Source organism: Periplaneta americana, chromosome 3 (assembly GCF_040183065.1).
Source record: "Periplaneta americana isolate PAMFEO1 chromosome 3, P.americana_PAMFEO1_priV1, whole genome shotgun sequence".
In the NCBI taxonomy this organism is placed as follows: Eukaryota; Metazoa; Arthropoda; class Insecta; order Blattodea; family Blattidae; genus Periplaneta; species Periplaneta americana.
The window spans coordinates 181755898-181783287 of NC_091119.1; the positions used below are offsets into that span (position 1 = coordinate 181755898).

At 36.3% G+C, this 27390-nt stretch overlaps 2 protein-coding genes across 4 annotated transcripts in view; both read right to left on the reverse strand.

Annotated features, from left to right (window-relative positions):
* Hs2st (Heparan sulfate 2-O-sulfotransferase) overlaps window positions 1-12683 on the reverse strand; it is a 38447-nt gene extending 25764 nt beyond the window's left edge. The window contains exons 1-4 of one of the 2 annotated variants that reach the window (XM_069822358.1): window positions 11660-12683; window positions 7959-8185; window positions 6981-7066; window positions 3914-4052 (exon numbers count right to left, since the gene is read on the reverse strand). In XM_069822358.1, the coding sequence (XP_069678459.1) occupies window positions 3914-4052; window positions 6981-7066; window positions 7959-8185; window positions 11660-11771 (564 nt within the window). In that variant the 5' untranslated portion in view covers window positions 11772-12683. Of the gene's footprint in view, window positions 1-3913; window positions 4053-6980; window positions 7067-7958; window positions 8186-11650 lie in introns of both variants that reach the window. The other variant, XM_069822357.1, reaches the window with a different exon arrangement.
* A 6324-nt stretch (window positions 12684-19007) lies between these two features.
* The window catches only part of LOC138696895 (U2 snRNP-associated SURP motif-containing protein), a 65561-nt gene continuing 57178 nt past the window's right edge, over window positions 19008-27390 (reverse strand). The window contains exons 19-22 of one of the 2 annotated variants that reach the window (XM_069822365.1): window positions 26848-27037; window positions 24902-25134; window positions 24695-24769; window positions 19008-22963 (exon numbers count right to left, since the gene is read on the reverse strand). In XM_069822365.1, coding sequence (XP_069678466.1) covers window positions 22648-22963; window positions 24695-24769; window positions 24902-25134; window positions 26848-27037 — 814 coding nt within the window. In that variant the 3' untranslated portion in view covers window positions 19008-22647. The remainder of the gene's footprint in view (window positions 22964-24694; window positions 24770-24901; window positions 25135-26847; window positions 27038-27390) is intronic. The other variant, XM_069822366.1, reaches the window with a different exon arrangement.

The window sequence follows — 27390 nt, forward strand, 5'->3', positions numbered from 1 at the left end:
TTTAATTTATACATTGGTGGTAAATATGCTGACAGCCTTAAGACCATAGCTGTAGTGACCAATTTTGTGAGGTTAAGATGTTACTTAAGGTAGGCGATCACTTACAGAAACAGATGTGTTCAGGGTGTTCAGATTTTTATTCTTTGCATTATTTTAAATAGAGCATCGCACATTTCGCCGTATCGCCTCTGTCCACATGACCGGATTCCATCCAGAATTCTAACCAGAGAGTTCTAAACGAATTTCCATATGGATCAAGAATCGAAATAAAGAAAGTCATGAAAATTAAATTGACTGCTAGGACTCCAATTGCTGTAATACTGAAGGTATAAAATAAATGGATGACGCAAAGCTTATTTTGTTAGTCTAACAGTATGACGAGCTTTACAATTTATCAAATTAGAATTATAGCAATGTAATATGAAAAAAGAAGAGATTAGGGAAATATTGAATAAACCGGGCATATTCTTCATAGGTTGAGTTACAGAGCTATTCATTTTATTTCCATATTCAGCTCAGAACACTATAATGAAATATGCTCTGATGATTAATTCGGAAATGCTGATAAGTGAGCAATACTATAATAAAAATCCGAATGCGTACAATAATTTTTTTCTGATAAGTGAGCACCTATCTTTATTGTAAGTATTTTAAATACTTTCTTATTTTATGAGTTTTATTAGTTCCATTAGTTCGTTTAATTCGTGGAATAGCCCTAACAAATATAACTCACAAAAGTCCGCTTGCTCATTTGATACCCAGGAGGCATCAAAGTGGAAGTCTTGGAAGCATGCTACCGTAACAATAAAGTGATTAATTCTCTGAACGTTAACATTTGGCATATCTTTCATTAATTTCATTATTGATTTGACTTTTGAAAATACCGTTGAGCATTCCTTTGTCATACTGTGCCAATCAGCATGTTGCCATCGCCAATCAGATTATGTCATTCTTTAGAGAAAGCTGTTAAGTCCACGTGGAGTCATTTCCATGTTGTCAGATTGTGTCTTAGCTATTATTGGAGCTCTAAGAAACAGTGTGTGTTCGATATAGTCTAAGTGATCTGAAAATCAAGAACAGAGTGTTAAAAGTGTCAATTTTGAATGAATTAGAGGAGTGTAATAGGAATTTAAGTATAACGAGAGAGATAATTGAAAATAGGTGAGGAGTCTGGCGGAGGAGGCTAGCTAGAATAGTAAGTATAATATGTAGAAAATTAGTGAGATCTGAAAAAGGAGATGCAAACAACAAACAGACATAATAATGAACTTATTGGACAATGGGGTTGTATGTTTTAGTAACAAGTATTATCAGAAACAGTATGTGTTCGATATAAGTGTACTGAAAATCAGAAACAAAGTCGTAAAAGTGGCAATTTAGAATGATCTAAATCAAGTTGTTAAGTTTTTAAAGGTGAGAATTTTTTAATGTTCTAAATCAAGTTGTTAGTTTTTCTTTTTTAAAGAAGGAAATAATGATCAATTTAAATGGGGTCTAAAGTCAAATTATAAGAGCGTCTATATAAGGTATATCTGTAATGAATGTAATTGTGGCACCGGATACAAAAATTGTGAGGTCCACATTACATGGATGTAAATGTTGGCAATCAAATACAATACAAATAAAATACAATACAATACAATACAATACAATATTGGAGCTCTATTTAAACAGTGTGTTCCAATTATCGCCGAATGGAAGAAAGGGAAGTAAAGGTAACATCGTCTCCATTTCCTGCGCTTGAAAATAGGTCAGACTTGGTGATTGTTAGTTCGTTTTGAGTCGCAATAAGAAGTAGTTCATTTATATTTTTCTTTATTGAAGTCATTGTGTCTTTATGTAGTGTCATGAAGTTCAGTGTTGAATAGCATGTTTTCATTTATGATACTTTTGCGAAGTGTAGAAATTCTGTCAAAGATATCCATCTTTGTAAGAGTATAGTTTATAACCTTATACAAAAATTCAGAAATACAGGTTCAGTATTGAAGAAAGAAAGGCGAAAACATGTATTAACTGAGAAACAATTACACGACATAGGGCATAGGTTGGAAAACAGTCCGGTAAAATCTATATGTTGTTTAGTGCAACAAGTGGGAGTATCACCAACATCTGTACATTCATTCAGTGTTTCGCCCAAGGGCAGGTCTTTCACTGCAAACCCAGCTTTCTCCAATCTTCCCTATTTTCTGTCTTCCTCTTTGTCTCCTCATATGCTCCATATATTTTAATGTCGTCTATCACCTGATAGGGGAACATGGGGCAGGACGGAATGTTTTTATTTGGTATCAAATAATGTAAATGTATGGGTTTTATGACATATATGCTTTTATTACACTGTAAACAAGTAAAAAAAATATGCACTTCGAGTGAAATCCGGTCTTTATAACCTTAAAATAAATTAGTTTTTCTAAATGTGTGTTTTGCCCCGTTCTGCCCCACATATAGGGCAAAATGGGATATCTATTTTTTTTAATAATTAAATGGCAAAAGTGACAAAAATTATATACTGAAAATGTGAATACTACAACATTTTACAAGTTTACTTGAGAAAAAGTCATTTGCAAAATACGCAAATGTGCGTGGCATCCTCATCTTCACTGTCTACTCCTGTGCAACAATTGTGAGCCCATTTCAGACATGATATGCATCTAATTCAACCTTCTTCTGACAAACAACAGAATGAACAACCCGTTACAGGAGGCAAAATTTAATTAAATATGACGTGGGGCAGGATGTACTGCCCTGTTATACCCCACCCCGTTTTGCCCCATAGTCACAATTTCTAAGTTATGAGGTATTGGCAGGAAAAATAACGCACGAAATTTAAGAAAGTTTCGGAATTAAAAGCCAGGTAAGCACTCTATAATATGACATTAAAATAGATTATCTAAATAAATCTCATTTCTACTTACGTGTGACAAGAGAACACTTTAAAGTTGCAAATGAATGATACAATATGATGCAGCAACCAAATAACATACAACAGATGCAAAGAATGGCAGTAAGTGTTGTGTGATGATATATTTACATGAGTTGAAGTTCTAAAAAAAAAATTCGGTAGATTGCACTACTTGTTGGGAAGATAAAGGCTATACCCCGTCCTGCCCCATATTCCCCTATTTTCTTTTGCCCCGGACTCTTCTCCCATTCGCCATTACTTCCAGTGCATCCTTCAGTAGGCAGTTTCTTTTCAGCCAGTGACCCAACCAATTCCTTTTCCTGTACATGTTACTACTAAATTGTTAAAACTAAAATCTTATAAAAGATGTGCAATACACTGACTTGAAGAGTGGAGTAGCCAGGCAAAGCTCTCCATCCAGTGACAATCAGAACACGAATTGACAATTACAGCGTCTCACCTTTCAAGTGCAGGAAATGGAAATGACTTTGCCGCTACTCCTCTTCTCCCAGTCCGTCCAGCAATGAACGTAACATGGTATATAATATATTAGGCACAGACAATTCTATTGTTTAATAATGAAGGAGAGGGATGTGACAACAACACATAACTAGAAACGCCCATCCCTGCAGTTGGAGTTAATTATTGAAAGAAAACCAGCTTCAATTTTCTCCACCGGCATTAACCTTTAAAAAATTGAATACTAATGCAAGGGAAACCGCCTGGGCATCAAATGGGCGAGCAGACTTTAATCTGAAATTTCTCTAGATATATCCGATCGTCACTAAAGTGACTCGTGGGTTTATCAATAAGTTCAACATCACTCATGTTATTACATATGATAATTGTGTTTAAAAAATCATTTTTATGTATTGAATATAACATCAAATTATTATTAATAATGATGATGATGATGATGATGATTAGTAGTTATAACTTGTAAGGATGAAACATAGAGTAAAATATTTAAAACTGTCATTAAAATTAAACACCAAATTTAACAGTTATTCATACCATTTTATCCCCATGCTTCCTTCTAATCAGATGAGGTCTAAAGTTGTCTCCATGCCGAAGAAAATAATAGTATGAAACCAAGCGATCTAGTGGCTTTCGTATTAAATTAATATAAAGTGGACGCTGACCCACTCCAAACCTAATAAGAAAATAATAAATCAGAGCATTAAAAACAATCAATGCCCATCAAAAAGCTCTATTAGTGATGTATCATTGTTCCGTGTTCGTACATTTTACTTCTAAGTGGACTAATTTTCAATATTTTTTCATGTACATTGAAATTATTTCATTTTAGCTATTATTTGGCTAGAATACAACAAGATAAAATATTATCATCAATAGTTTCATTATTTATATTTAAATACAGTAAAACCCCGATAAGACACTGTTCAAGGGACAGTGCGTAAACTGCGTATTAACTGGGACCGCGTATTAGGCGGGTATACTAATTTTGACTTATATACAGTATCTATTAGCATTTTTCTTTATTGAAATACATGATTCATGAAAGATAATACAGTATTACTCCATTATGTAATTACTGTACTGTACTGTATGTTAAAGACATTTACAATATGTATTGTACTTAATTCTTTCGAAAAAAAAAAGCCATTTATAGTTGTTTGCTGTGTGCGTGTTCTCCAAGTCCTCATGTTTACCACACTTCAGTTTCTGCGATTACATCCTCCCGTCGTAGCAGCTGAAGTGATTGAGTCGCGATTTTTTATTATCGTCCTTAATATCGATGATGGGATTCCTAATGCATCAGAGAGTTGTTTCTGAGTAAGAGTACTGTTCTCATCGTACTTTCGTAAGATTCCCAATTTTTCCGACAGAGAAAGGGCTTTTCGTTTAACACTCATTGTAATCACATTCACAGACACTTCAATACACAAAAGGACAACAAACTGCCCAGCAAAAATTTCCAGAATTTTATTACTGCCAAGTGAGGAATACTGTTTGAGACAGAAGGTTAGCAAGAGGCTGAGGTATTGTAACTGTATGTAGGCTTTAACCATGCAGATGAGTCGAATAAGAAAGTGTAACAAGAGGGTGGGGTATACTAAGGTATGAAGAATGAAGGTTTAAAGGCGCAGGTAAAGGGTCGAATACCAATACTTTTCAGGTTAATGGCACCAGTGAATTCAATGATCAAGATGTTTCATTGCTGTTACAGTACATTGATGAAAATTACATCGAAAATTTTCCACAAAACAGCGTATTATGCGGGACTTGAGCGCAACAAATGGGGTATTTTATAAAGGCGTTATATATGAAATGTGCAGGGACCAGACAAAAAAAAGCGTATTACACGGGATAGCATACTAAGCGGATGCATCTTATCGAGGTTTTACTGTAATTCAATAAATAGTCTTGGAAATTTACAAAGTTGAACAAAAGATGCATAAAAAAATCCAGAATATTCAGAGCTGACATAACAGATATATTAAATTGTTCTCTTCTGTGTAATTTACCTGGATATTCTTCATGTGAGAACACTAAAAATGGACATAAATTAAAAAAAAACTAAATGCAACCAAAGTACAAAAGAAAGTGACATTTTTAAAATGATTCATGATTAGTTCTTAATTTAAAAAATCACTGTTGCAAAGTAACATTAAACTATAATAATGTTTAAAGAAACGGACTATCCGCCATTTTTGGGTAACTGTCACCCCTTCCCATCCATTATAATGCATAACTGAGATCCTACTGTAGTTGCAATTGCCATAGCAAAGGAATCAAAAGGTTACCATACCCTTAATTCACCATCTGTAACTCTGTTTGTAATTCAAGTAAGTATTATACACTCCCAGTAGATTAATGGGCTTAATATCGAAGTCAGTACTTCTAGATGAAAGCACAATTTTTAATTTGTCACTTCACAGAACAGTTTAGTCAAGATAATGCGATCGTAACTTGTTTATTTTAGCTTTTGCAAACTGCTAGCAAATTCTGGAAAAAGATTATCAGACAAATGAACTACCAGCCAGCCCAATGTCATGCTTCTTAGAGCAAATCTGACAGATTGTCGAAATATCGAAGTTTGTCGAGGGTGATTCAACTGCAAACACATGAGTAATTTATTTATTTATTTTATTTATTTATTTAAATTTAAATATACAGAATAAAGAATATAATTACAAAAGAAACAAGAGAAATAGAAATAAAATAATACAAGCAATATAAAAAGAAGATACAATAGTATTAACAAAATTTGAGACCGAATGAGCAGCGCTCGTTCTCGGTCGCAGTTCAGATATAATATTAAAATAAAAAGAATAATAATAATAATAATAAAAATAAATAAGTAAAATAAAATAGGAACTAAAATATAATTACAGCGGCAATGGAATTATATAATATAATATTAACACTAGAGAAGAATAATATCGCATGTGAAAAGTAGGACTAATATATATTTCAAAATTATAGAATACAAATATAATATAGGTTGATTAATTCATACACATAGGCTATAAATGTATTTAATCAAATTGAAGATATTAACACGTTTCTATTTTCTTGTTATATGTCAGTGAGTTATATGTTAGAAGTTCTGGGTGTAATTTAGTTAAAGCATTGTACAACCGAGGGCCAAAATTAAAGCTATGCTTTAGACCAGCAGATGTGAGACATTTAGGTTCTACTAATGTTGAATTAATATTTCGTCTTGTGTCATAATTGTGTGTCTGTAATACAAACTTATTACGATTTTTATGATAAAATTTTAACAGCGTATACTTATACTTATTAAATACATTAAATTCAGAATAAATTAATTTAGTTGGATAATCGAAACGTTTCTTCAAACAAATTTTAATTATTCGTTTTTGTAGTAAATTTAACGCACTAAGATTAATTTTTGTACTTCCACCCCAAACAATTAAAACTGTATTTTAAGTGGATAAAGCTGTGTTTCTAAAAGGAAATGTTAACTATGTCAAAACAATTCTGTATCTGTGGAAGCATTTAAATCCCTGCATAGCCATGTGCTTACACTATCCAGCAATGACATTTTTCTGGAATGTAATATAAATTAGCAAACCAATACCATACTACTTACCGTGCAAAATCAACAAAAGCCAGGTGTCCATGATAAAGAGCAGGTTTCATTAAATTCCAGTGAGATACGTTCCAAACAAATTGAAACTGAAAGGCAAATAAAAGAATTAAAAATGTATCATATACAGAATGCTTCAGGAGAAATGTAAAATACTTCAGGGTAATGTAGTTTGGGTTAACCTACATCGATTTAATCTGATATATCTAAGACCGAAATGTAACAGTTGGGAGGTTACTGATGGGCGAATAGGCAAAGAAGGGGGCAAGATATTGAGGAATTACAACCAAACTACTTGAAATATTAATGTTATAAGAATAGGAAGGCAAAAAAGGAGAAAAGATATTAAGGAATTACAACCAAACTACTTGGAATAGCACAAGTCCTCCTAAAATTTTCCAAATTTTCCCTGGCTGGAAACCACTGGTTTAGATCAGGCCTGCACAAACAGCACTCAACGAGTGCGCGCGCTCCTTCGGAGTGGGAGAGTGGTGCTTACTGCTCACCGAAATGGAGAGGAAGATACGTCAGAATAACATAGAGGAGAGGGAAACGACCACTCAGTTATCTAGTGGAGTGCAGTGTGTATGCCAAAAATATAACAAAATGATATTGTACATTTAAGTAGCTATAGAATTTCTATTATTTCTGTAAAATAAATATTTCTTTATTAATTAATAATAGTCCAAGATAATTTTGCAAACACTGAACGGGAATTCATTTCATAAACACTCGTAATAGTACTTCTTTTTGTGTATATTTTGTACGAAATCATCCCTTCTTCCAGTCCACCCTTATACAGAGCGCAGCTAATATCTGCATTCCGCTCATGAGCTGTGAGCCAGCTCAGAGAACGCAAACCTTGTGCAGGCCTGGTTTAGATTATATGAGTGTGCCACGGAATTTTAAATTAGGCCTACACCTTTAGTGTGCAACATGTTGAAACAGGTTGAAAATCGCTGCTCTATGTGAATTCATTACCTGGTTCTTTAGTGATAATGCATGCATGTTTCCCGTAATGTTGATATGGAGCACGTGGAATCCATTTTGTTTGCATAGGTCATAAGCAACACCCACAAAACTTGTTGATCCAGTCTTAGGTACTCGATTGTAGATAACAACAAGATCTTGAGTATTTACATTTTCCAGGCGGCTTGAACCTCTGCGCTGATCAACTTCGCGAAGTTGCATTCGGGCAATTGCCAGTTCTAATAAATCACACAATAAAATTGCATAGATTCTTAAATATAGCTGAAAGAAACAAACATAAATAACTAAAGTAGGTCTAATTTTATACAAGAGCACTGCCAAAGGAAGACAAATTTTCAACAGAAAATGTTTGAGTTGAATGCACCATTATTCATATAAACATATTTAGGTCCAGGAAAATTCTTCGAAGGACCATGAGATGAATTCATAGACCTATGTTAGCAATGCTGCAATACAAGGTGGGAATGCATTTCAAGAGTCATTCAGTTCCAAATATGGCGTGCTCAGTAGGCCACATGAGGCTGTGTAAGTGTTTAGACATGAGGGCTGAAGACGAAGTAGTTGATTTTCAGTTCAAAATTGGTGTCGCCTCTCAATTTTTCTTTTGTTGTCAGTACATATAACTCGACTAAAAGTCAAGTAGATAAATAAATTATGCCTACCTTTGGTAGCTCTCTTTGTACAGAAAGCTATAAAATAAAATTTAGAATAAGGCAAATATGTTTCATGGAAATATTAGTTAAAATGTCAATTTGGTGTTTCTCTAGAAAAGCTACACCAAAGAAAGCACAATTTCTTTTGCTTAATTGGCTTCTGTGAGATGTATATAGTGATGAACACGTGGTTTTAATTCTCAGAAACAAATACTTTCAACATAAAAAGAGGTCCAGGACGAATTAGTGTTGCATCCTCGGCCTCTGGAATGTTATATTTTAACAAGTACAATGAGGGAGGGGCTACAACAATGCATTAGAATATACAGGTAAGTATCAAACAACTTTTATGTTGAAACTACAGTGACACCGTTTTGTTATGCCGCGGGGTTTTCATTTCCCGCGTTACCTGCACAGCTAGTGTGTTTCCTGCCTGTTTCCACTAACGAATGCCACGCCATACAGTGACAGTTGCGAGTTAATCATCTGCACTCGTGCGTGAAGGTTGAATCAGTCATGTTGTGTTGTGTGTGTGTGTGTGTGTTCGGCGTTGTTGCAATGCGATTTTCATTACGTGAACGTGTGTATATGTTTACTACGTACATAAAATACAGAAAATCTTGTGCGAGAACACAACAGAACTTCTGTAACAAATTTCCAAATAGACCCTTGCCTAATGCCACTACAATAAGAAGGTTAGCCAAAAAATTCAAACAGAGAGATTCAGTAAATGATCGTAAAATACAAAGGAGGAGACATGTCCTTACAGAAGAAAAATTAGACGAGATAGGACAGAGATCAGAGCACACTCCGCAAAAATCTCTTAAGCATTTGGCGCAGGAAACAGAAGTTACGAGTCCGCTCCTCAAGCAACAAAATTACTTAAATTAAAGCCATACAGAATTCCGGTATTTCAAAAGTTAAATGAACAAGATCCCAATAAGAAGTTGCATTTTTAATTGTATTTTAGAGAAAGTAAATTCTGAGGAAATTGATCCGACATTAATTTATTTTCCTGACGAGGCCTATTTTCATTTAAATGGACACGTATCCTCACAAAATCATCGGTATCAGTCAGGAGAAACCCATCTTGTGTTCGAAACACTTTTGTAAAGTGAAAAAAAAAAAATAGGCATGTGGTGTGCAATGAACAGACACAAAATTATTCAGCCTATTTTCATTCAGGGCACAATTACCAGCAGGCATTATGTGAATGAGATCCTTGACCCATTTTTAGACGGACTTATGGAGAACATTCCTCAGTATATTTCCAACAAGATTACGCTACTGCTCATATTGTCGAAGAATCCATGACAGAATTGCGTCGAATTTTCGGAAGGAGAATTATCAGTAAAAATTTGTGGGCCCCACGAAGTCCAGATTTAACACCATGCGATTATTATCTATGGGAGGCACTGAAAAATAAGGTTTATGGGAAAAATCCGCATGCAATAAATGGGCTTAAAGACTATATTTATAAGAGCTGAAATCGAGTCAATCAGTGAAGCTGAACTTCTTAAAGTAATTAACAATTTCATAAGAAGGTGTCAACAGTGTGTAGCAGTTGGTGGGGGACATTTTCAACACCTACTTTGAGCTGGGTAAGTACAAATTTCTATACTAAGGCCGTGTCTCAAAGCTCAAGTCCATACTACACACTAGTGACTAGCAACTAGGTGACTTGTGAACTACACACTAGGGAGCTTTGGAAATGTATGCTTGAAACATGGCCTTCTTCATAGATTATTTTTCTAAAAACCATGACATCACGGTGCAGTACTAAATTAAGAAGGCAGTGTCCTAATGCAGTTTCATTACGAATTATGTGGAAAAGATGAGGCTTAATATATTACAATAATGTTTAAAACATTGTACAGAAAGTACTAACAATGTCAGTGTTCAAAGTTAACGTGCTATTCCACATTATATTTACATTATTTCACTTCCAAAGCATTTTCAGATTTCATAACCCCAATTGCTGATGAGGTATCCATGTTTATTTAGTGAACAAGTCAACAATCAAGCAAGCATTTTCGTTTACTAGCTACTACGGACTTGATTGCTATGCACTATGTAGCTTTGGATCATAACTTCTGACGTCACATCCGGCTATTTAGTCAACAATCTAGTTCACTTCAGCTGAAAATGTAGCTTTGAGACACGGCCTTAATGTTTCAGTACCGGCAGACCGGATGGCTGCTTGGCTGATAAACTCCTAGCGGTGGGCGACAGGAAAATGAAAACCGCGCAGCTAAACAAAACAGTGTCACTGTATACATCTCACAAAAACCAGTCAAGAAAAAGAAAATTACTTTCTTTGGTGTATCTTTTCTAGAGAAATACCATAAATTTTAATGTATGGTTCGTCCCAAGAATCTGTGGAGTAGAGGCAGAGTCCATCTGGTGCTGGAGTGTATTGCGGGCAGCATCAGCTCGAGTCCGCTAAGGGGTAAGTTGTTCGTGGTAAAAGGTAGAGTAGAGTTCAGATAGAAATAATCCCCTCCTGCTTCGTTCAAGCAATACCTCCCCCAAAGCAGTGATTGGCCCAAGCCCTCTCACATACCACTTGCGCAGAGGTTTTGTTTCGTCTTTCTCCTCCACAGATCCTGAGACGGACTATAGTTACTATATTCTAAAGCTACTATGAAAATGACTAAGTTCTTAACATTCAAAAGTTCCGAGCAAACAATATTCTAAATCAGAAATGAACAAAAAAAAATCTCAGAACAAAATATATTAAGACCTCTACTTATCTGCTAATGCTTACATCAACCTCCAATGATTACTTAAATTTTTATGTTCTATAAAACATTCAGTTGAAACTCAATAACTGTTGCTGCTATCAATTCCCCTATAGTCACTCGTGTTGCGCGTTCGACACCTGGTAAAATAACATCCGCTAGAGTGTCTGGCGGAGGGAATGGTAGGCGGAGCTTCTCTACACCGGTCCTTCAGAGCCTCCGCTATATTTTCATGCAGAAAACAACTATAGCACAAACAGAATGCATTCAATATAGAGTATGAAATTACCAAGCTTACGTTTGCTGTCTTCCAGTTTCATTACGCGCATTTCAAAATAAAAGATAAATACAACACAACATAGGACCACTGCCAAGAACCATACTCGAGGAGCCAATGTGCGTAAAACCATGTCTTGGATATGTTACGATTACGTTTACTTATTTTTGTTACTTTTTTATTTTATTGTTACACCAAAGGCATGGGGAATTTAAAATTACAGTTTAAATTATTGGAAATGACAAAATACAGTAAGGTTAGTTTTGACATCAACAAATCACTAATCCCATACACAAATTCCTTTCTATAAAGAGAAGGCATATTTCACTACTGTTTCTTAAATAAGTTACTTTGATCACATACTACAAATATTTCCAAATCATTTTTCAGTAACTATTTATCAAAATATTAATTAACATCATGATCACATTACACAAATTTACATTCCTACAATTCCTACGCATTCCTATTGCCCGCAGTGCCTTGAAGCTACTGTAGAGGAACTGTATGCAGGGTTGCCAACTTATACACGAAGTCTGCTAATACTCGTGGGAAAATCTGCTAGAAAAACTTTTCAGTATTTAATTATATAATTCTGTGTACTATGAAGAATTAGTGTTTTGAGTCAGTATTATATAGTATTAAAACTGATAACTGACCATTTTTTATATAATTCACACATAACTCAGAAGATAAATTAAAATCCCAATCCCTTCTTAAGCCACTTTTATAAGCAATATGGCACAATTACCTCTTTTATGCATGAATTAACGCATAAAATTCCAGTCCACTCTATGAAAACTCTCTTGGTAACAATTTGTGGCAGGGAGATGTTATCCGCACCTCTAAATTGGGCTTGACATTTTGGGGACAAAGTGATCCACAAAACTCCGATTCCCAACAAAAGTTGGTGGTGAAGCTTTGATCCCGCTACACACAAAACACGGGAGAAAAAAAAAAGTACTTAAATCGTTGAAAATAAGCTCAAAGTTGTAGCACGCCACTCTAAAAACACAATGTGACCACTGTGAGTTATAAACCCACCACTTACAAATGGCTTTTAGAGAACTCGGTTGACTTTTCAGGATTTACTTCCAAACATAAACCCACTTGGAGTTGCCAGATTTTTAAGATATCAAAACGGTTGATACAGCGTCGTAAAATAACCCAATTAAAAAAAAATAAGAAAAACCTCTTCGGCCGAATGAAATCTACGCCCACGTAGAATTGCTTTCATGTGGGGAAAGAGAAAAAATTCGCATGGTGCGAGATCAGGTGAGTACGGAGGGTGTGGCAAAACAACGACTTGTTGCCTTGCAAGTTCCTCTTGGACAAGGACAGAGCGATGTGCAGGGGCGTTGTCGTGTAGCAACAGCCAATTCTTCCTACGCCAAAGCTCAGGACGCTTACGACGAATTGAATCGCGTAAACGGTCCTTGTAGCAAGTCTTGTTTACAGTTGCACTTCGTGGGATGAATTCCATGTGAACAATTCCATTTGAATCAAAAACAGTTCAAGCATCACCTTGCTTTTTGACCTGTCTTGTCGCGGTTTTTTTCTGTCGTGGCGATAATGGCGTTTCCCAGGTGGCGGATTATCGCTTCAGTTTTGGATTGTAAAGGGAACACCATGTTTCGTCTCCAGTTATGATCCGGTTGAGAAACGTTGGATCATCATCAGCACTACTGATCAGGTTACCACAAATCGTCATGCGACCATCACGTTGGTCTTGCGCCAGGATGCGTGGCACACTGTATGGGTAATACATGACATGTTCAGGTTATCAGACAGAACTTTGTAGCACGTACCATGGCTGACTCCTATTGCTGCTGCGAGATCGTCTACCGATAGGGAGCGGTTGGCACGCAACAACATTGCAACTTCTTCGATCTTGAGTTCAGTTCGAATAGTTTGTGGCCGACCAGTGTGCACGTCCTCCAAACTGTCTCTTCCTTGCGAAAAACGTTTGTGCCACATACTCGAGTTCCGACTCGCGCATTCAAATCACCGTCACAACAAAGATCGTAGTTCTGCTTACACTGTATGCACACAACTGTCTCTTGCTGGGACGAGAGACTGACAAGGTACCATACCATGGCGCCACCTATCTGTTCTAGTGCACCATACCGCCACTATGCGCCCAGTCTCAGAACTTAATGACTGTACCACGTATATATATTTTTTATTTTAGTAGGTTATTTTACGACGCTTTATCAACATCTTAGGTTATTTAGCGTCTGAATGAGATGAAGGTGATAATGCTGGTGAAATGAGTCCAGGGTCAATCATCGAAAGTTACCCAGCATTTGCTCATATTGGGTTGAGGGTAAACCCAGGAAAAAACCTCACCCTGGTAACTTGCCCCGACCGAGAATCGAACCCGGGCTACCCGATTTCGCGGCGAGAAGCGCTAATCGTTGCTCCAAAGGTGTGGACACCAAGTATATAGAACTTTTTATGATCTATTCTCTTGTTCGTTATATTATTTGCTGTCGTTTACTTTTTGTTCATATTCCTACTCTGTATTTCTTTTGTTCTTTTGACAGCATATCTTGTCTTATTATTTTCCCTATTTTTTCTTTATGTAGGTAACTTTTGCCGATTGTTCACAGTAGTCCAATTGCATCTCTCATACCTTTTCCCTTCTTGAAACTAAATTGGTCTTCTTTCAACTTTCCCAGTTTAGAATATAAATGTCGATTCGGTATTTATAGGAGAATCTTTGCCGAGTGCAATATCAGGCTGATAGTCCTGAACTCATTACATTTCTTGGTATTAGAAACAACACTGTGTCCGTGAAATCTTTAGGCCATTTGTTTTTCTCATGTATTTCGTTGCAAAATGAATTTCCTTTCTGTCTTCATCCAAGCAGCCTGCGTGCGTGTGTGTGTGTGTGTGTGTGTGTGTGTGTGTGTATATATATATATATATATATATATATATATATATATATATTTTTAGTAGGTTATTTTACGACGCTTTTATCAACATCTTAGGTTATTTAGCGTCTGAATGAAATGGTGATAATGCCGGTGAAATGAGCCCGGGGTCCAGCACCGAAAGTTACCCAGCATTTGCTCATATTGGGTTGAGGGAAAACCCCGGAAAAAACCTCAACCAGGTAACTTGCCCTGACCAGGAATCGAACCCGGGCCACCTGGTTTCGCGGCCAGACACGCTGACCGTTACTCCACAGATGTGGACTTCGATGCACCAAAATTTAAGAGGTGATACATGTTAAATATAACAAAACTTTTATTACATGGATTTGAAGGAGGTGGGATATGATGGTAGAGACTGGATTAATGTTGTTCAGGATAGGGAGATCGATGGTGGGCTTACATGAGGGCAGCAACGAACCTCCGGGTTCTCTAAAAGTCATAAGAAAGTCTTTACCCTTATCCATGATACAGGTACACGTCCCCCTTACTTATGCTTCCTAGAAAGAGGGTGTTTCAGCATTATGCCCTAGAAATCTGGCTCCCTGTTGGTCCACAGATTCTTACTACTGCAGCAATTATTTGGACCAATCTGTCATATCTGGTGGGATCCCCCATCCACCATCTAGGGGACGTACCGAACAGGTTACAAGGAAACACCAGAAATGAAATTCTTATGGCCAGTAAAAGGTTGTACTAGAAGAGATGGAATTTCTTAAGATATATGGATGGAACTGTAAATAACAGAATCAGCAGTCAAAAGAGTTTTATATATATATATATATATATATATATATATATATATATATATATATATATAATGACACGTACTTAGCTGTTCATCATTCACCCATGTGAAGCCAGTTCTGTAGACCAATTTACCGACAGAGTTGTTGCCCAGGGTTGCGTCATAGGAGCCGGGTCTACGATTAAAGATGTCCAGCGGTCTAGCCACTGGATTGCAGTAAAGGCTTGTTTAGAAATATAAATCCCAATGAATGTGTCATGTAAGCAGAATGTCAGATAAATGTATTCCAAAATAACTTCTTATAGACCACCAGAAGCTGGAAAATGCTAAAGGAAAAAGATTTTATTTTATAGGCACAGAGCACCTTGCATAAAAGCTAAAATTCTGTCCAGAAAGTATCCACTCATTTTGAATATATAGGGAACCAGTTGTGTGACATTAATGTAGCTGGGCATCTAGTAAGATAGGACCTCATGAGCATGTAAGAACAGATATTCTCCAGTGGGACTACTCAGTTAACAGTGAGATATCACTGAGGGAGTTTGTATTATGTGACAGTGACATTCACAATGACGGAGAAACATCTTCATGAAGGAGAACAACTCCACTGAAAAATATAGGGGGGGGGGGGGGAACACGCACACGCACCTCCCCCCCCCACACCAAGCAGATAGCAAATCTGTATCAAGTTTTGCTTTCAACTTTGACATTCATCTACAGAAACTATTCAAATAATAAAGAGGACTTTCAACAAGTGAAGTCCAGAAAAATAATGCTATCAATGCTACGAAGATGGCTGGGAATCTGTCTTAAGCAATCCACATCTTGCAAGAACTTTAACATGCACAACATATGACAATGTTGAATATGTGAGGGCTGCAATCAATGGAGATCAGTGACTGACAATACAAGAATTAGAAGCGCTGAAGATTAAACAAACTATTCTTTTAGAGATTTTCACAGAGGATCTTGACATGAAACATTTAGCAGGAGTTTTATCATAACAATGTGCCTGCGCATTCTTCATACATCCAGAAGAGTGCAAAACATCGCATTAGTCAGCACAGATTTGACTCCCTGAGACTTTTGGCTTTTCCCAAAGCTAAAATTACCACTGAAAGGGAGGAGACTGCAGACCTTGAATGATATTAGCTGAAGATGATCCCAAAAGAGAACTCTGCTGAATGTTTTGAAAAGTTTAGTGGAAACGTGAATAAATATGTAAAATTCCAAAAAGGAGTACTTTGCCAAGGAGACTAAACCATCTTGTTCTTAGAAGGCAATCTTTTAATATTAAATTACTGGATTTTTAAAGACATCTCGTATTTTAAAACTAAATAAATTTCACAACTATACTCTGTCCAGCAAAAGAATAAAGTGATGTAATCCACAGACTCTCACTTTGAGAGAGGAACAGAGTTTAAGGGTGTTTGAGAATAAGGTGCTTAGGAAAATATTTGAGTTTAGGAGGAATGAAGTTACAGGAGAATAGAGAAAGTTACAGAATGCAGAACTGTACACATTGTATTTCTTCACCTAACATAATTACGAGGCACGTCCATAAAGTAACTTTCCCATTCGTCCCATAGCTAGCAAACCATATGTTGCACAAAGCGACTGTGTGTACGTGATAGAGTAATGTCCTGGCATGGCGCATGTGCTAGCGGAACTTCCCGAGTGCTCTCAGTAGCTTCGTTGCATTGGTTGAAGATGGACATTGCTATTCCAGCTCCCATCACGTGAAGCGCGGTCAGTGATACAGGACGCTAAAATGTGCATGACAAGGAGCGCAGTGGGAGGCCAACCATCATCACAGACAACCTTGTGGAGCAACGCACCATCTGCTTGCTCATGACTAGAGCTAGGATTCGTATGTAGTAACAGCTAATAGTTTTAGTCGGTATAGTTTATAAACATGCAAGCCATGCCTCCCACTCCTCATACTTGCCATTCTTGTCATTCAGTACTTCCATTAGTTAGCGCTAAGGGCCTTTAATCCTCTTAACCACCACTTACAAACCAGCGGCGGGGTTAAAAGCTGCATTGTCTAGTCCTTGTGACTTTTCCTGCATTTCGAGTCTTGTCAACCAGGCTTAAAACCTTCTTAACCGGCATCACATCGACGCAACTATACTCAGCGTCATTCTTAACTCATACTACATATAAATCCTATAGTCCCGTCGCTCTTATTTCCGGCAGCCAATCACGTTGCAGGTCGGCTACATTTAAATGTGTGCATCTTGTGATTCGCTATTGATGATGTAATGAATTTCCTATGGCTCGATAAATACTTAATATAATCGCCCGCCATTTTGGCTCTTTAGTTGGCGTTCGCAGAAATCACATGAGGGCGTTATTTGCCACTCAATTATTTGCTGAATTACAGTGCGTTTGATTTATTATCATAGGAGCTACAACATGATAATGTTTAACAATGAAGCAAATAGATTCCTCATCTGGTAGCTCGGGAATGAAAGAACAAATATGGCGAACGATACTACCTACCTAGACTTTATACAGCCTTCACTTCCTAAGACGTAAGCAAAGGGGAGGAGTCACACCGGAAATAACAGCGACACGACTATAGGTCTACTCATAATGTTAGGCCCAGTTGACAGCTGACGATCAATTTCAATCGGCGCTATGCCATGTGTTCAAAAACTTTATCACTGACCTCACTTCATGCGGCGGAAGCTGGAATAGGAGCATCCATCTTCAACCAATGCAACGAAGCTACTGAGAGCACTCAGGAAGTTCCGCTAGCGCATGCGCCATGCCAGGACATTACTCTATCACGTACACGGAGTCGCTTTGCGCAACATATGGTTTACTAGCTGTGGGACGAGTGGGAAAATTACTTTATGGACGCGCCTCGTAAGAACATTTAAATCCAGATGTTTGAAATGGACAGAGCAAGTAGCACGTATAGGCAAATCCAGAACTACTTCATATGAGCCGTTAGAGCAGAAGTCAAAATTGGTTAATGAGGTTTAAAGTAAAAATTCTGTAAAATACAGCGCAAAGTAGCAATTAATATGTCCTTTGTGCTATCAACTGACTACTAATAGTTTAAATAAACTGAATATTAATTGCTACTTTGTGCTGTATTTTATAGAACATTTACTTTAACCCTCATTACCCATTTTTTACTTACACCACTTCTGCTCTGAACGGCTCATATAGTGTGTTAGATGGGAGCCCGGAGGGAAAAAGACTTTTTGGGAGGCCGAGATGCAGATGGATGATAATATTAAAATGGATTTGAGGGAGGTGGGATATGACGGTAGAGATTGGATTAATCTTGCTCAGGATAGGGACTGATGGCGGGTTATGTGAGGGTTCTCTAAACGCCATAAGTTATCCACAAAGCAATAGATCTGTTCACGTGGTAACAAACAGAGTCACTGGCAATTCAGAGATCTCAAGACCACGTGCTTACTATATCACTTCATCTTTTTGTTGGACAGACTTTACATTACCAGTCCTCTTTAAAGTTTGTGCAAGAAGCTATCTTCATCTGTTCTCATCTCTGACTGACTAGCATTTAAATTTACATACACCATTGCAAATGGTGATATGCCTTCTAATTTAATGGTTACACTATATTTATGTCTAATTTTCACTGTGAATGTAGTCCAAACACTGTTTCTTCATACAAAACTACAGGGACGTCACTACTTGGAACAGAACACAAAAACCATAACATATATTTAATTGCATACACAACTCTGTACAGTCATTCATCACAGAAGGAATAGACCCATTCATAGACTGATTTCATAAATTACATTAGGGGAAAATATACACAGTAACAAATTATGGAAAAGGGGAATGATACTGAAAATATGTATGAACACAATGCACAGAAAATGTTCAAGTTCAAGGAAAGAAGAAAAGTTTATACATTCAGTGATGTTCATTCATCCAGCCTTTAATAATTCATTTAAAAAAGTCTGCTGTGATCTATTTATGTCAAAACGAGGTACATGCTCACACCTATTTACTTCCACATTTTTAATATTCAACTGAGATTTAATTGCTCAAAATTTGAAAGAAGTAAAGTAGACCTACTATTGTAGCAAACTTTCATATTCAAATATGTAATAAATACTTCTGCATTAGCCTATTAATTAAAAATAAATATTTTCAAATGTTGTATACCAAAATTAATCAGTAATCAGTACAACAAATCTGAATTCATATCAACATCATTAGTAAATCAAGTAGGTGAGTAATGTACAAATACTTAATGTCGTACCAAAAAAATATTCATCTTTATAGAATGTGGCAGAGAAGGGTATTTCATTTTAATAGCAATCAAATAGTGATACAAACTTTAAATTTAATTGAAATGTAAATACAATAGTACATAATGCAATAAACAATTCATTTTGAAGAAATAATCTATATGTTTTCTGAATTTCTAGTCCCTTATAGGGTAAGTATATATTTATATATTATCCTCTTATACCAATGGTCTCAAGATTAAGCAATCCCAGTGCTTACTTAAACAGCTAACAGAGGGAGAAGGAGGTGAGACTTGCACATACGAATAATCTATCATTCAGGTGTCTTGATCTTTGCTACAGTATATATATAATACAATGTATGTACATCATAGTTCGAATGTTCAGTGGATGGTGTAAATATGGAGAGGGCAAATGTGAATCAATCTCAATGTGAAATCGGGTGGGGGAGAGGGGGGAAGTGTTTAGTAGAAGTATTTTATTTTTTTTAAATCAAACATAACTGTATACGAGCAAAATGTGTCATGACTAATCGAATCTAGTGCTGAATGACATCACACAAAGATAAATTATTTCCAATTTTCTCCTCTCATACACACGAAAGGGGAATCACAGAGTTGGCAATGCTTCGAATATAGTCTTTTGACACCTCTGTATTAAACTGATCCAGAGATGTAATTAAAAATTAATCTGTATGCAAATGCAGAAAATGTTTTCTATGAAATGAAAGACTTCGTTTACCATTTCTTTAAAGAAAAACCGTAATTATTATTATACACGTGACAAATTCACATGTTATTTTGGTGCGAAAAATGCCAGTATACTTTATGCATTTTTGCAAATTTTTTTTTGTTTATTCTGCTTCGCAATGATAGAAAGAGCCGATATTGAAGGATCAAAAAACGACATCGCTATGAACACTTGGCTGCCACAAGCCAGTGGTAACTTTTCTAACACATCTTGCTGAAAACTCTCCAAGTCAAAAGATCTGATAGGCCGTGCTTTCGCAGTCCCTATGCATACTGAACATCGGGATCAAGCCAGCTTTTGCCGTTTTGCTCCACGCGAGATTTCTGTCCTCGCTAAGCTGGCCTTAGGACACCCGCTGCATCATTCTTTGACATATGTACCATCCCAGTCAACATTTTTGCAAATTTTTTTTTTGTTTAAATTAACTTGTATGTAGGCAGAAACAAGCAGGAATATGTATTGCTTGGAAATACACTACAATAAATCCTCGATTTAACTGACTACTGGGTGGCAAAGGACTGTCCGTTAAATCACGAATTGTTAAAAACAATAATATTTCTTAATATAACACTACAATTTCAACATGTAAATGCTACATGTTAAACATACCATTTTTTTTATGCCGACATAATAATAACAAGTCACTACGTCACACAGAACTAATATAGGCTACCTACGTTTTAATCTCACTACATACTGCATGCTTTGGATTAAATTACAAAACAAAAATTGGACTAAATAAAAAACTAAAGATTATATACAATAAAAAAAAAAGTGAAACCAGGCGACTGATTACAATGATGATTTGCACTGTGTGAAATCACATCACCGTAACTCACAGGACTACATTTTGTCTCACTACATATGGCGTACTTCTGCTGATGACCACACGTAATAATGAATTAAAAAAGTATAATAATAAAAATGTCCGTTAAATCCAAAGACTGTTGAATGGAGGTCTGTTAAATCGAGGGTTTACTGTACTTTGCAGATCAGTTTCTGGACCAAATCCAGAAGTCAACTGTGGAAGTATTCAGACTTCAAATTAAAAGCAGTTAATCTAATTCTGACATGAAGATTACAGAGCAAATGAAAAATATGGGCAAATGACTGTTTCTAATGTCAAACATGAATACATGAGAGAAAATAAATCTGCACATGACTTTGTAGCAGAAAATATATAAATATTGCCTCACAAACTGTTACAAAGACTTCTAATTAATACCTGTTCACAAAACTTCAATTCAAACATACAATAAGGAAGGAGGAATGCAGAAAATCTGCATTAAATTATAATCCTACTTTGTCTTGGGGACAACACTTTCACTTCATATCACAGGAGCACTTGTACGAAAGTTAGGAGTTAAAATCAAACCCTACAATATGCCACATTCTTTTCAGGAGTTCTAGTTTAAATATATGATGTAAGAAGTATCTGCAATATTCAAAACCCTGGAAGAATGTTACTTAACCTTACAAGGTTTTGCATTTATACACTTAAGTGTAAGAGCAAATTGCATTGTGTTGTACTTGTATAGACTAGAGGAGGAATTTAAATGTTATCAGTCAGATCTGAACTTAATGGCAGGTACCTGACTGTTCGTCATTCGCCCATTAAATATAGAATAACTGCAAACAGTATGAATTACCGAACTGTATAACTGAGAGCAGCATGATACAAATTGTTTCACATGTAAGTTACGAAGAGATAGAGTGTAATTTATATCCCAGCTGAAATTAGAAAATGTTATGGAAGTAAATAACGTATTTTACAAGCAAAATAAATCTGATCTTACTTGTATTCACACTCTATATTGTCCTGATCTGCTGATTTCATTAGAATGAATTCACAGGTCCTTGAATCCCTCTACCATGAATAATCCCACACCGTTTTAACTCATGTTTCAACAGATAACATGACACATTTTATTTCTCTACTCAAATGGATCATATTTCATTCAACTGAAACTCAGTATATAAAACGATAGAACTGTATCAAATCTCATACAGTTTCTGTTATTGTAAATATACTCTAACACTCCAATCAATTTTCACTTCTGTCCATGGAACAGCTTAGCACACATTGCCATAAGAAATACCACAATTATGTGGTCAAATTAAGGTTCGAAACGATAATAAATGCACTAGTAACCAATGTTTTGTAAGCTACATGTGATGAAATAAACAGTATTTTTGATGTGTGCTTAAAGTGAAGAGACTTCAACAAACTCGTTGGCCTGTTTTACTGCAGAAACTGCTTACACTTTAGTTGGCATCAACATAGTCGACATATATTTTCACAGACGAATCTTCTTCGTATTCCGACTAATATTTGTGCTTATGCTTGTGTTTACGTGGAGGTGTTGACGGCGAGGAACCTCTGTGTTTGGATCTGGGTGATGAGGGAGATGTAGATCCTCGACGCTTCACACGCTGCGGTGTAGGGGGGGAACACCTCCGTTTCATCCTTGGAGGAGAAGGTGAAGATCCTCTGTGTTTTATTCGAGGAGGAGATGGTGGAGAAACTCCTCTATGTTTAAGCCGAGGTGGGGATGGAGATTGGCCTCGAGACTTTTTACTGTGAGGGGAGCGTGAACGACGTGAAGACTTACGACTTGAAACTGGACTGCGACTCCGTGACCTGAAAGCATAAAATTCACACAACATGTTATTTTGATTGCCGCTACTGAGCTCCTGAGACATCTTCTGTGTGTCTCTTGGTAACCTACTACCATGCTGGTTGGGGTTAGTTGGTTCTTTATTAACAAATAAAGTCCACATCAGCTTACTTAATACCCCAAGGGTGAAACCTACATACGCTAGTGCATTAGTGATTTTCTAGATGTCAGGTTGAATTTTCTTTTACCAACTTTATTTCGAGTACTGACAAGTACAACACATGACAGTTATTTTCTGTTACGTTTGCAGCAATAATTCTGGTTTGCAGTAAAGGAAACTGATGAAATTTATGAAATTTGAACGTAATTAATAATAATGAAGAGTTCGCGGGAAAAACGATGAATGTCAGTTTTGTTAAGGTTGATGTCATTATCTAATTCAATGGATCACTACGAAATTTAATGTTGTTCTTGTGAAAAATGGTAAAAAGGAGAATTATCACCATGAATACAGTAATCCTTTCCTTTATTTTCTATAGAAACAGCACTACATCTTGCAGTTATAGACTCAATTAGATCATTATCTAATCAAGAGAAATGTTTTTTTTTTTTATCCAATGCCACCAGGTTGTCTTTTCGACATTTTTGGTCTTCTCTCCTGGCCGTGGCTTAGTTGTAACCCACTTCTGAGGTTGGGGCGCCTGGAAGGCGGAGTCAACAGAAATGTAACATTCATCATTTTTTCCCGCGAACTCTTCATTAGCAATACTGGTATTAATATTAATATCAATATATAATTGAGTTGTGATTTCAATTCAACACTATATTTAGATAAGTGTAATTAAATAAGATATAACGCTAGATCATATATACCCAGATTGCTCTGCATTATAGGCTTAGACAGTAACAACTTTTGTCAGGTTTACTATGCTGCCATCTAGTTGTTACATAAGGAGTCGCGACATAGCTCCCATTTGAATTGCATTAGCAACTACTGCCATCTCGTGTTCGTTTATGGCAGACGGGTGGCGATCCTGGCAGTTGTTCTCTTCAAAGTGCAACCGATTTTAACATAGGAAGGAGCAACCTATATGTGATCTGGGATATAACTTATAGACCTAGTTGATATGAAACAAGTATGGGCTAATGGACAGATTTTTATTAAAATGTCCAAGAGAGGAATAAGCATGGTAGCGACTTAGAAGTATGTTACACATTTCAAAGTGGTATTCTGTTTTCGAAATTCGTATTAATCATTTCAAGTGATCAAAGAAAATACATTTTTAGGTTAGTCTCGTGAATCATAAACTGTTTAGTCAAAGCAAAGAATTTCATGTTGTCAGACAATATACATTTTAATATTAGATCATACTAATCTACTAATTACCAACATAATGTGCGAGAGGTTAAAATTGAACCATTTACAAAACATCTCCCAACATAAAGATTAGATGTGGTAAATAAGTAAGACATTGTTAATACTATATTATTATTATTATTATTATTACTTCAATACATGGCATTGTGACTTTATCTTCTTTGGTGATATCTGGTATTTGTTTGCAACACTGAAGAAATGGCTAAATTAGCCTTTAAGGAACTACTCTTACGTGATCCTCACTATAGCTGATCATAATTATTATAACTTGTGCTTACATTTGCACATGAACATTTCATTACATCCTCACACTGTTTGTGTGTGTAATTTGTAAGTAATTAAGGCTCACTGCTATTGAATTTCTCCTACAACTCACCTATAAGAACGCTTTGAAGGTAACGGACTCCCTGATGAACTGCGAGATCGTTTTGATTTCGATCTTGAACTTGACCTGTAACATTGCACACCAATATCAAAGAAATATTCCAGAGGTAAGCTAGAGCTCAATCAGATCTCCGGTGGGAGGACCACTGTAGGAGACAATAAAAAAAAAAATAGTACTGTAAAGTACTGGCATACTTACGAGTCTCTATCTGTACGATGATAGTAACTGTCATCAGGTGAAGAGGAACGTCTACTGCTGCGCTCACTGCGACTGCTATCACGATCTCCTCTTCTCCGCCTGTCCAGTGACGATCCTGAAACCTGTTGCCTATCCCTATCCCGTTCTGACGAAGATTCTGGCTGCGAGTCTTTCTCCACTTCGATTCTCTCACGTTCCCGCTCACTCTCCTTCTCCCGCTCTCCTTTCTCAGCCTTGCAGAAAATGTTAAATTTATTAATTTTATAAACATACTATCATGTGTCCATTATGCCACAGTTTTCAGTGAAGCTGTACTTATATTATTTGTTTCTCAAAAGTAAATCAATTTATATATAAAATAAGTATTTTTTTTTTTTTACTATACCAGAATTTTTACTCACTGGCTATCATGTATTACTGGTTGTTCTGTATGGTTGTGAAACTTGGACTCCCACTTTGAGGAACAGAGGTTAAGGGTGTTTGAGAATAAGGTTCTTAAAAATATTTGGGGCTAAGAAGGATGAAGTTACAGGAGAATGGAGAAAGTTACACAATACAGAACTGCACATATTATATTCTTCATCTATGTGAAACATAGTGGAACACGTGTTGTCAGCAAATAGCTGGATACACTACGAAGACAGATAGATAGTCTTCATCTAACATAATTAAAGTCTTTTATACTCGACCATGCCGAAATGTAGCAATTATACACCTGGTAGTAGCCCTTTAATGCACCTCATTAAAGTACACCTATTCATTAAAGTTCAGGTGTTCAGCCAATGACAAATCACCTTTGTACCATCGAAAGACAATTAGCGAAAAGTTACGGAGGCTGGAAATCCAATACTGTCGCAGAAGGTTATGTTCTGTTACTATAATAATTAGCGTTAATTGTAAATAATATTCAAATAAATTCAATTTGTCATCTCGTTTTTCAATTCTAAATTAATTTCCAGGTTATATCAAGACTAATGTTCATCTTATTCTCTACGTTGTATCAAGGTCAATGACATTCGGCCTCGGAAAAAATCAATACTTTCGCGTCTGCGCACATCTCACAATTCAGGTCAGTTCGCTACTCACTTACATAACCATAACATGACCTACTTTTGAATAATTTCAAGTTAGAAATATAGTCGAGCATAAAAAGTCGTATGGAACTTGCCTATAATGGTAATTAAGATGCTCGTATGAAAATTATGAAACTCGCTTGCGCTCGTTTCATAAACAAACATACTTGCGTCTTAATTACTATCATTATAGGCTCGTTGCATAATGTACTATTCCACGACCTTAAGCAGTATGAATCTATACTCTGGCAACGTTAAGGAACTAGGAATTAGGAACATTAAATCTAGAAGTTTGAGATGGGCAGGACATATAGCAAGTATGGGCGAATCCAGAAATGCATATAAAGGCCAGAGGAAATTAATATTTCTCCTATTTCTATACAGAGAACTTCGCAATTTATTTATAGCCTACCACAGTATTCAATCTCTAATTAAGACTGATAGAACTTCGCAATTTATTTATAGCCTACCACAGTATTCAATCTCTAATTAAGACTGATGTGCACAACTAAAGACACTACTTAAGCAATATGAAAAATGACAGGGCCCTTAACATGCCTTCATTTGCCCTGACTATGATGAATGGGATCATAGATGTTGCCAGTGCCGAGAAGCATAGATCACTTGCAATTTTTCGAAGTTGAGTGCCTAAGATGCAATGCGTGTCAAAAGAAATTTCATCTAAATCCTCTTAAGCTTCAGGAATATCCCGACAGGAATTATATAATACAATAATTTTTCCAATGAAATATAATGAAACATTCAATTACCAGTGTGCTACTAGTAATGAAATTACAGACGCTACTAGTAATGAAATTACAGACTCCATGAACATTCTTATAACAGTTTCTGGTGGATTCAACAACTTATTACCTTGCGTAACAGCTTCCGTCGATAATGCTCCACTTGTTGTTGAATACTCCAGCCACTTTTCAGTGTCCTCTGTCCACACTCCAACTCGTCCTGGTACTGCACTGCCTTCAGTTCAATTTCCCGTAAGCGTGCTCTGCGATCCTCGTTCAGATCCCTGTAGTCAACATAGGATGTTGGTGGAGGGAGGAAACTATCAATAGAGGCAATATGCAATTAGTAACGCAGAATCAAACAACAAATGATACCTTGGAACATTCACCTTGATGAACTTGCAGTTCGTAAAGAATCAATCATTTCAGCAACCTTGCACTGAACAATGTAATTTAGAATTTATGCATCCTGATACCAACATGGCACCACTTATGAGGCAACTAGGCCAGGAGGTAATGGGGTAGTGTGGCCAGTTCCTGAAGATAACAAATGTCATATGGAATGAAAATGGTGGTGGGGGGGGGGGAAATGATGAAAATGGCAGTGATGAAAATGTTGTTGAAGAGAAGGACAATATTTAAAATGTTACTGAAGTGATATCTCATCTAAATA